This window comes from Diadema antillarum, unplaced genomic scaffold (genome assembly GCF_040938485.1).
Source record: "Diadema antillarum isolate AM-2024a unplaced genomic scaffold, OU_Dant_1.0 scf00000196, whole genome shotgun sequence".
Classification (NCBI taxonomy): Eukaryota; Metazoa; Echinodermata; class Echinoidea; order Diadematoida; family Diadematidae; genus Diadema; species Diadema antillarum.
Window position 1 is genome coordinate 1919286 of NW_027271085.1, and position 11363 is coordinate 1930648.

Sequence of the window (11363 nt, forward strand, 5' to 3'; positions counted from 1 at the left end):
GAAGTTATTTTTGAACATTTTGTTCCCATTTACCAAAACCATACATAACATCGGCTCTACAGGTCTAAATTACTTGAAAAGAACATGCCTTGGTGCCACGTACTTCCTCGAGTCTGTGTTTGACAAATTTGTCATTAAATCTAGTGGTTTGTAGTCAACAAGTTCCTTTTGATTCTTGACAACATGACCACGTGGAAAACTTATTTCTACTGTAAAGGCATGATAGTGTGAATTATAATGCAATGTATCTAGCAAGAGAAGTACAAAAAAAATGTCATTGTTGTGTACAATGATATGCTCTATTTGACCAAACAGTGGAAGCTCATCGACATCATGGCAGACCAAAAGAGACAACTGATAATGTGTACCATACACTTTAACCCAATTGGCATCAAAGACTTCAGAAGAGAGTTCCTCTACTTGGAGTTTCTCTTGCACAGTCTGTCTAATATTTTCATCTAAATCTGACAATAAAAGTGAAGTACCTGGCCCAACCTCGAGACACTCCAAAGGATGGTTTGACTGAAGATGGAACGTTAGTGCTGTCTGATGTTTCTTTGCAAGTGATTTACATATGTTTTTGTAATTACATACAGATTCTGCAACACGGCCAAAATAGTGATGTTTCGCTTCGTACCGCATACACCATACATGTACGAGTGGCCCAACTTCTCTCAAACATGTAGCATAATGCACCATGAAATGATGCTTTGGCAACAACCTATTGGCAGGAAATGTTTTTTGAAAGTGTGTGTGATGTTCTTCAGTGAGAACAGACAACTGGGCTATCAAGCCTGCTGTTAATTGGGGAGCAAAAATAATATCCATACAATCTAGTAATCTTAGCAGCAGTTCCCAGTAGACGTTTCCTTCTTCAATGTCATGAGCTATGATGAATGGAAGATTTCTTATCAAGCACCAAGCCTGCATTGCCTTTTGACCCACATCATTGCCAGCTGTTCTCAGTTTAATGTAGGATGGTTTGTTCTTGTTATCTGTACGGTTTAAGCAATGGCTGGCAACTCTCTGATTCAGTTCATCATGGGTCAAGAGTGGTGGTTGCCTTTCATAGATGAATATTCTAGTACAAGTTTCAGCTCATACTGAACTATGCCTTCCAACAGATCATGCATTATATCAAGTGAAAAATTTGTCAAGATATGAAAGTAAATACAATCATTCAATACAGTTTTTTGTTTAACTCCAAACACATGTGACAGTGTAGTTTGAGCTTCAGCTTCTTGTAAATGTTGCTCATAAGTCTGCCTGGTGCGCATTTCCATTAACACCTCTTTTAATGTGTTCTGCGCCTCTTCCTTGCTTGTCACACACAATCGACAGTAATAATTAGCAGAAAAGCTCTGTACAAAACCAAACAGGGCATTTGCACCTAGATTATCAGCACTAATTTGAGTAATGGTTCCCCTCTTCACAATGCCATTAGGAAGAGTAATGCCAACTGTTGACAGAATGTTAATGTCTTTCACAATATGCTTGAGAATAGCATTAAATCCATATTTTTTGGCATCTTCAGCATACCACAGAGCTACAAGATTGATATTGGAAAGAATAGAATTATACTTTGGTGGCAGATTTTTCAAAATGAAATAAAAGGCACCTAACTTGTGAATTTTTGTTTTTGAACCGATGGGGTTTACAGTTTCAAAGTCATCATAAAAACAGTGAATTTGTAGGGCATTTTCATCTTCATGGAAAAGAGGGATTTTCTCAAATTGTGCACCATCACAGTAATCTCTCATTACACCATCAGTGCTCCTATGGTCATGAGTAGCAAAATGCAATATATCTTCATTGCTCAAAAGTTGCTTTAAAGATTCTAAAATGGGTATATAAACAAAGGTATCTTCAATAGCAATCTGTTCATACTGCTTACTTCTTTTATTTAGACGACTTTCATACCGGATGCTAACTTTATTTCTTGTGGTTCAACAAGTCCAAGTGTTGCACAATATTTCATCCGCTTATATTCTGAGTTCAAATTTTCAAATGGCTTTTCAAGCATAGCAAAATGCGTCTGTATTTCTCTATAAGCTTCGGACTCAATGGGCAGTTTATGTTTCAAGAAAGTAGCCTTAACTGCCGCTGATGCACTTTTTACTACATCACCTACAATCAAACTGGTTGATTCCACGATGTCATTTACAACTTTTCCAGAGTTTGCACTGTTTGCTGAAAATTTTGAAATTACTTTTGCACACTGCCTATTCAAATCTTCAGCGGATAAAATGTCATCTTCTGCATTTATATCCTGATCTTGATCACTGTCGTCATTATCATTACTGTTTCCTGCAAAGCTCTCTTCGAATGATTCACCAGCTTTCTCATTTTCAGTAAACTGTTCTTGATTATCTGGCAAACCAGATTTAAGGTGAGTCTGCAAATGCCCTCGAAATCCACGAAAAGAATAAAATGTTCTTGCACAAGCTCCCTGTCCACAGATTAACACCTCTTTTCCTCCTTCACTTAGTCCATGACTTAATCTTAAATGTTGCACCAACTTTGGTATTGCAAAATTTCTCTTGCATTTGAAGCAAATCATGGTGTGAATAATTTGGATCTTAGTTCACGCACTCTCGGTGATTCGCGGGAAACTCCAACATCAATCTCGAAAACAGCTGTCTGGATGAAGGTCCAGAACTGATGAAGAGACTGGCAGTAATGCAAGCCAAAGACAAAGTGCGTCTTGAAGAGTTCATCTACTGCTCCTTCCACCGTACGGGCACCACATGGAATGGCCTTGTGATCGACAATGAGCAAGTAACTGCTGATACAGGCCTTAGAATTTCCAATTCCAAGAAGGAACGGTTGGCTCTGGGTCTGTTTGGTGCCATCCAGAAAATCTTGAATGCTCCCTCCACTCTGTGTTTGAAACAAATTACATGTACTAGTAAACGATGAAACTAGCAGTTACCCTTTTCCCACTTGTTAATTCTATCAAAACTCTATCTTTATCATCACTGTTACCATCATCATACATACATACATATATAGTGGGGGGATCTGGATGTTTTGTGGAAAATGTCTGCAATGTGCAAAGTAGCACAACGTTTTCTGACTTTTTTCTCAATTTAAGAGGCCTGATTAGACTAAAGGCCACCGCATTCGATATGACTTTCTGTCACACAACTCAGCGACTTAAGATCTGAAATAAAACAGAATATACGCACTGTTTATTTCATAAAATGATAGTCGGCAAGTTGTGCGACCAAAGATTTGTATGATATGCAGTGGCCTTCAGGCTGCATGTTGCAGACTATCAAGGCTTGGCTGCAAGTGATGCTCCATCATAACTCTTGAGCAAATAGGAAAAGTGCATAAATCACAGGGCTTGTGCATGATGGTGACATCCATGTGCAGCGTAGTCTCCCCTATAACTTGTATCTCGCTCAATTCACTTTATGGTTAATGAACTGAACAGAGATATACACTGTAGCTACATTCTTCAACCAGGACTTTGCACAGAAAATTTTATAAACGTATAGAGGTAGGCTGTAGAGGCCTGGTAAAAAATGCAAGTATTTTCAAAGCAGGTTTTAAGTATCTGATTGAGAAGAGTCTTTCTAATATGGTTGAGTCATTTCAACTCACACAAAAGGAGACACTGTGAAAATAAGGATTTTAAAATTTCCTTCACAATTATTTTCTTGCTGCAAATTTGTAATCAATTTCCAATATCGAGGCAAAAAGTACTGACCTTTTGTTTATTGATATAACTCTACATTTAGGGCTGTGAAAATGTCACGCTGAAACATATTCCTAGTAGGATTGAAGTATGGCAACCCTGTTTGCAGTAGGTCCATCTCGTTCTAGCGCATTGTCACTCCTAATAATCTTAGGATAGGTTCAGTTTTTGAACAGGCCCAAAGTTCTTGAGCACCCTCTTAGTCCAAGCCAGTCTAAGCACATTCATGAAATTCTTAGATAGACCATTGCTACATCTACTCCCTGTGTACACACATTTAGTCAGTTTTGGCAACATTTTCTAGAATGCAGTGAGAACATGCAAGGTGTGACGAGGGTACTAATAACATTATTTATTTATAGTCCACTTTTATACTGAAAAGCTACATACCTTCTGAAACTGAATAATCCTTGAGATTGCTGAGGAAATGGATACTTTTGCTGAGGCAGCTTTAGACCTCCCTTGGCTTGCAGGAGGCAACAGGCACAAGAGGAGGAGGATGGCAGATGTACCAGAATTCCATCCTGTATTTCAAAATGCAAAATAATAAAATCAAGCAGGCTTTCTAGTAGATCATGGTGAAAAAGTAGGAGAAAAAAAATAGGAGCTAAATTTCAGTAAAAGTAGGAGAAAAGTAGGACATGCACTTTTTTGTGAGTTTTCGATCAATACTCACCTTGTAATGAAGAGTCAAACTCACTGTGAACACCTGAAATGATTACTCACTGAGTTACTCCAGTTGCATGTAAAATCATTTACCCCCCCCCCCCCCCCCCCCCCCCCCATTTGGACACTCTGGCAAAACAATTAGTAACAATACACATGCAGATTATTCCTAAATCTTACAAGTGCATGGTGAGCAGATACTTTATTACAATCACATGTATCAGATTAGTAGTCATTGATTGTCTATAATTAAAAACCTTGATCATTCATGCATGAAGAGATGGTCCAGTGAGTAATTTGTGGTCATTTTCGGAACTTGCTGTGATCACTGAAATGTAACTTGTAATGCTCTGAATGATCACAGCTTAATTGTTCCCTTTTTGTAAAAGATTAAAATATTTTTTTTCCTTTAATAAATATACAATTCTTGTACTTCCATGGGCTCTGTTCATTTTGACATGAATTAAACTTTGAGTTATCAATCTCATTGGTAATTTCTGTACAAACTCATTGAAGGCAACTTTTACTCAACATTCATTTAAAGGGGAGTTTCAGTAGTTGTCTAGAGGGCGCTATAGCAATATAATTATTTTGAGATTTGAATGGGAAAACTCTTAGGAAAACTGACACAGAATAATCCAAGGAGGGGGCACAACAGGAGTTGTCATAAACAACTTTCATTCTTTACTTATAAAGGTATCTACACACAAAACAACTTGACTGATCTTCTTGTGGATCTGGAGAAGAAGATGTTTGAAATTTTGAGAATTTTGCACCCTGGGGGCCCTCCCCCTGGGCCCCCATGGGGCTACAGTTATCATTTGAACAACTCTACCCAACAGAATGATTCTCTGCAAGTTTGACTAAAAGCCGACCATTCGTTCTGCAGAAGAAGATGAAAATATAAAAGTTTACAGATGACGCACACCGCACAACGGACAAGGGACGGCAGACAAAAACGGATGGCAACAGCTCACTTGAACCTTCGGCTAAGGTGAGCTAAAAATGATGCACATGGCCTCGCATCATTTGATCTTTTGACCCCTAGATGACCTTTCACCTCATCATCCTCATCAACTCACATCTGGTAATACCCAAGGATTATTTGTTCCAAGTTTGAACAAAATTGATGCAGAAATAGAGAAATGAGAGCAAGTTCAACAAAAGCCTTTAACATTTTTCTAACACAGCAACAGGAAAAGTGATTACTATGTCAATCTCTGCCAGAACTTTGTTCAGGTGAGACAAAAAGGAGGGGGGGGGGGGGCACTGAGTGAGGGAGTGAAGGGACAAAGCAGGGGGAGTGTGTGGGAAGGGGTTCTGCCATCAGAATAGCAGAAATCAAGCCAAGTGTATAATAATATGGACGACGTCCAAAGCAGTCGTCCAATGTCGAGTAATTGAAAACCGTGCCAATATGGACAGTATTCAAAATGTTGTCTACAAATAATCAAGGGCAAAGGTCAAAGGTCAAGGTCAAAGCTTGAGGTCACAGATCATTGCCACGTCCATAGGTATACATATACCAAGTTTGAAGTTGTTTCTCCAAACCTTTCTTGAGATATTACGAGAAAGAGCTATTTTCATGTTTAATCAAGGTCAAAGGTCAAGGTCAAAGGTTGAGGTCAAAGATCATTGTCACCTCCATAGGTATACATATACCAAGTTTGAAGTTGTTTGCCCAAACCGTTCTTGAGATATTGCGAGAAAGATCTATTTTCATTTGTTTTATATAACCCATGTGACATTGAATTACCTTTGATCTTTGCCTTTAAGCTCAACCTCAACACAAAAATGAGCTTAATATCAGGAAAGTCCTAAAGGATACCGATACCAAATATGAACTTGTTTGGTTAACTCGGAGCCAAGATATAGATCGATGAAAAAGTGGATACCAAATTGTTGACAGACAGACGGAGAGACAGACGGACAAATATGACGGCATAAGGTCTTTCCTTTGGACGACTTAAAAATGTTAAAAGTTAAAGTTAGATGGGTAAAATGCAGGGGAAGGTTTGGAAGGGACTGCCCCATCTAAGGGTAGGGAAAATTTAGCAATTGGCATCTTAGAAATAAACTTTTTCTGATGCACATTTAAGTGAGTACAATATACTTTCAGAGTATTGGAAATTGTTTTTTGTAAAAAAAATCCTATGGAGTGAAATAACTAGATGAGGGGATGATCCGGGAGGGAGTCCCCTCTCAGGGTGGGGAAAATTGTGTATGGCTACTCGAAAATAAGCTTCCTGGCCCACATTTGTGTTGTGTTTATGTGGGAGTGTGATTATGCTCCATGAAAAATTGACCATCACTAGAATGTTTAATGATAAGGTTGGTTTAATTTTAACTTCTGATGACACTTCAGACTCTTTATGAAATTAGAGGGTGCATTCCAGGGAATGTGCAAAAATACCTTCTTTGTTCTGGTCAGAACTGTCAAAAGATGACAGGAGCTCCATGACTGTCAAGTTTCCATTCTGCTTCAGAAGTTGTCGAGCAAGTGCCACTGAATGATTGGAGTAAACATTTACAATAGGAGCAATTCCTTCCCAAGTGACTGCTACAATTTTCGAATTCTTGTACACAGCAAAAATGGTATCAGATACATAGATCAGAAAACGTTGCGCAAAAATTTGTCCCAGCAATAAGAATGAATTCCTGCCATAAATTATTATTATTATTATTATTATTATTTTGGTTAATCATACTTCATGTACAATGATTTGTGTATTCCTTTATTAACAAAATTCATGAAATGACTTATTGATTATTCCCCTGTGTTTCCCATTCTCATCATAAATAGCGAGACGGTAATATCCGGCAAAGACCAGTATTTACCCCACAGTATTTATCAGCTGGGGCCAACCATGGGAAAAACAGCACTCGTGTCATATGCTACTGTTGTAAACTTTGACAGAGTTGTCCGCCCAGATTTGAAATACGTAATCATACATTTATAGCATAAGAATGCTAGGCACAACAAATAATTGAAAAGGCGTACTATACTAGAAACACTGCAATTACTAGATCTTCTTGAATTAGGAGTAAATTTACACCAGCCAGGGACTTGGTGATACCAGGGAGATGGCCACCTCCCTGGTAATACCCAACACCGATGAACAATGATAAGTTTCCAGACTTTTGTAGATTCTTTTTTATGTAATCCTTTGGACAGTATCATTCAACTCAAACATCACACCAAAATGTTTTTTAAATCAAACATTCACAATATTGAGGTGTCTTCAAGACACATGTAGGTCCAGGAAACTGTGAGCCGTACATTCATGAATAAATACCATCCTTGAATGGGTAGGACATATAGATAGAAATTTCCAACAAATTTCAAGATGATCGCATTGAAAACATTTCTGCAAAAATGCAAGTTTGCAATGCTGAAGACTAGCTTCCTTTGTCTTTAATTTGCAATGAATTGTTCATTTTAACACAGTGGCTGTATCCAGTAGCACCTTTTGCAAATACAGAGAATGTTCAAAGGAACATTCCTATAATTGTTCGCATACTGCTTACTTCTCCAGAAATGTAATGCTCTTATTAAAAACTTACTGGACCATTCTTCATCTTCTTTCAGGACCATGAGGCTAACATCAGGCTGGCTGGTCACAATATCTCCCAATACATCATCGTCGATACTAAAGCCTTCATGTTCATCCACTAAAACAAGATCTTCGCCATCTCTGATGCTGAATTTTCTTCTGACTGTAAGGGGGGGGGGGGGGGTGGGGAGAGAAAAACTATTACAATTTACAAATGTAATAAAAAATGACTTAAGTATACTTTGCAGTTTGTATGGTTTCATGACAGGATAATAGCTACAGTTGTAGTAGCATTATAACTTTTATACCGCTAGTGTGTTTGAACATTCTGGCAATTTTCAGTGTTTTTGGGAAAGACATTGACAATTTTTTAAGTATATGATGTTAATACAATGACACATATCTCATTTATCACATACTTTATCCCCCCCCCCCCGATTAATGCCAGTGGAATGACTGGTTTTGATAAATTTTTTTGACATCTTCTTCAGTAAAAATGTAGAAAAGCTTAGGCCTAAAGGAGTCGTTCGCTGGTGCTCTAACCCTATTGACCTAGAGACTAGCTCTTGGACTAGCCTATTCTGGTCTAGAGGTAGGCCTTACTGCCACCCCAGGTGAAAGAATTACATAGCCATGCAATTTTTTGAACCCGGCTGTGACAGTATTAAGGCCTACCTCGATAGACCAGGATAGGCTAGACCAAGTGAGCGGCCCCCTTAGGGCTTAAGCTGTCCCTACATTTTTACTGAAGATGTCCATAAAATTTATCAAATCCTATCATTCAAAACATTCAAACCAAGAACTTTTTTGTAATAACAAGGTGGTTCTCGAACCATGGCCGGCACAAGTCTCGCCTGATTTTGCAATCAATAAAACAAGTAACCTTTTGACCCCAAGATGACCATTGACAATATCCGTATCAACTCAAATCTGATATTAACCCAACTAGGATCAATCGTTCCAAGTTAGAACAAAATTGATGCAGAAATAAAAAAATGAGAGCAAGTTCAACAAAAACTTTAACATTTTTGTAACAGACTAACAGACCTATCATTTGACCTTTGACCCCCTAGATGACATTTGACCTCATTAACTCACACCTGGTATTACCAAGGCCGGCCAAGCCCAAGGATCACTTGTTCCAAGATAGAACAAAATTGATGTAGAAAGAAAGAATTAAATGAGAGCAAGTTCAACAAAAACTTTCACATTTTTGTAACAGACCAACACTACAGACTAATATTAAAGTAACAAACAGACCAACAGACTAACACTAGTAACAGACTAGCTGCACAGACTAGCTACAGACTACACTATACAGTAGCTACACACATACTATTGCAAAAGCGACAGCGTTGCACCCACTACAAGCGGAGCACATCGGGAGAGCACACCGATTATCCAAGAAGATAATGTAATTTCTGTAGACCTGGACTAGACTACAGAGTCTAGATCTAACGTAAAGTATAGACACCTACCACAAATAGAGAAATAGTTATCATCTAAAAACTACAGTAACACTAGACTCTATGGCTATAGATCTATATGCATTGTATCACATAACATACCAGTAGATAAGGTTTCAATTGTAGTTTTGTACATTTGCACATGATATGAACTCCTCTTGCCAAACAAAATTCGCTTATAAAGAAGTATTTTGCGTGGTCCCCAGGCTCAAGGCTTCAAGTTCAGGAAGGCTTGGTCCAAGCCCAAGGCTCGTTGTAGCAGTTAGACTCTAAATTTAATGGGATGATTTAGTTTCTAACGTTAGGACCTACTAGATTCTAAGTCTAGAAAACTACCTGTAGTCTGTAGACTAGGATAGTAGGAGAAGTACTTTTGGGTGCAACGCTGTCGCACGCACTCTAGCTGCAGCTCCACATGCTCCACATGCATTAGCAGTATTGTACAGTCGACTCATGACAAACACCTGAAAAACAGGTACCGTACACTTACTCAGTTCAAAGAATCCTACGATGTCTTCTGGATTTAGTGGCAGCAACTTTCTGATTCGGCGATCTCCAGAACAAATCTTTACACTTATCGGCATGATTGTGCTGTTTAACTGCTGATTAATGAGGATATTATTGAGTCGAATTTTCATTACCCGCGGCCCGAAGGCGAAGAAAACCTCATCGATAAAAAATGGCCTTGATAATGCATACTACACATAACATATGCATGCACCGCGCACACTGTACACAGCTAGCTAGCTAGCCATAAATGCCGGCCAGCAGCGCGATCCGAGAGCGCAGAGCGAGGTCACATGACAACTTTCGTCCAATGATTTTGCTCGAATTCTCTGACTTATGCGCATGTGCAATTTCAACACCAATTAATAACACCAAAACTCTAACATCAACCTGTAATTGAATATTTCGACACCAGTTGGTGTGATTCTTTCTGAACGGGACCTAAAATCAACACCAAGAGTGTTAATATTTTTCGATTCTGTGCTGGTGTTAGATATTTAACACCCTAGTTTTTGCAGTGTAGTTGATAGAGCCGGGGGGGCCTCCCAGGCCCCCCCCCCCCAGATCTCGGCCGTCGACCGCGCGATCGCGACGAAAATTGGCACACACATTGCCTATGATGGAATCTAAAATACATTGAAGTTAATTTTTCAAAGAATTATCATTTATGCTAAATTATGCTAATTTATGCATAATGGTGCATGAAATCAGACTATTTGGTATAAATCACAAAATAAAGCTCAAAACAGGCACATTTTTTGTGTAAATATTCTTTTTAGTGTCCTTAGGGTGGGATTTCACGGAGCACGCGAACGATTTGCGAAGGACGCGAATGGCAAAATCCAACATTCGGAAAAGTTTTTCTCCGAATGTTTTCCGACAATGAAGCCGAAAACTATTCTTGCGCAATTTGTGCGAAGTTTCCACGACGTATGTGCGAATGTCGTGTGTCTCATTGCTAAAGTACAGCTTGTTACGTACACGAAGAACACGCGACGGAAATGCGATAACGAAAAATTTTCAATAATCATGCGGGAGAAAATGTACCCAAGGAGAGGTGGAAGTTGTCTTGAGTTTAATTTTTTGCTTTCCTCTATTTCTCCTTTCTTTTTCTCTCATTGCTCTATTGTGTGCTTGCCTACATTTTTTCCTATTACGTATCTTCACTAGTAAAGCATTTGATCTTCTTTTTTTTTTTTTGCAGTTCCTCCAACACATAATCTCTATAGTTCAAATGATATTTATACACTTTAGATTAATTTTAAGTGTATTCTGCGATTTTTTTTTTTGTATATCGAACATTTCTTCCTCTTTGCTAGTCTTTATTTATTTTTTGTTACTGCAGTTGTTGATAATTGTTTGATGTTAAGATGTATGCTACGATTTTTATTTGTAGAAAACGTACAGGTCATGCATCCCCCAACGTGCGCTAAACATTCGCGAGAATGTCTCAAAAGGTACGCGAAC

At 38.5% G+C, this 11363-nt stretch overlaps 1 protein-coding gene across 1 annotated transcript; it reads right to left on the reverse strand.

The window, feature by feature from the left end:
- Positions 1 to 102: 102 nt before the first annotated feature.
- Positions 103 to 9819, reverse strand: LOC139723633 (uncharacterized). Its single transcript, XM_071634860.1, has 5 exons — positions 9726 to 9819; positions 7934 to 8086; positions 6783 to 6875; positions 4094 to 4227; positions 103 to 2880 (listed from the first exon to the last, which is right to left on the reverse strand). Exons 1-5 carry the CDS (start codon positions 9817 to 9819, stop codon positions 2557 to 2559), a joined length of 798 nt encoding a protein of 265 aa, XP_071490961.1. The 3' UTR covers positions 103 to 2556.
- Positions 9820 to 11363: the final 1544 nt, after the last annotated feature.

Excerpts from the sequence above, each read along its gene's own strand:
- LOC139723633 (XM_071634860.1), bottom strand. The coding sequence starts at position 9,819 with ATGCATGTGGAGCATGTGGAGCTGCAGCTAGAGTGCGTGCGACAGCGT. Across the intron at positions 6,876-7,933 it reads AGAAGATGAAGAATGGTCCA|TGGCACTTGCTCGACAACTT; the intron begins GTAAGTTTTTAA and ends CCAATCATTCAG. Across the intron at positions 4,228-6,782 it reads TTCTGACCAGAACAAAGAAG|GATGGAATTCTGGTACATCT; the intron begins GTATTTTTGCAC and ends TTTGAAATACAG.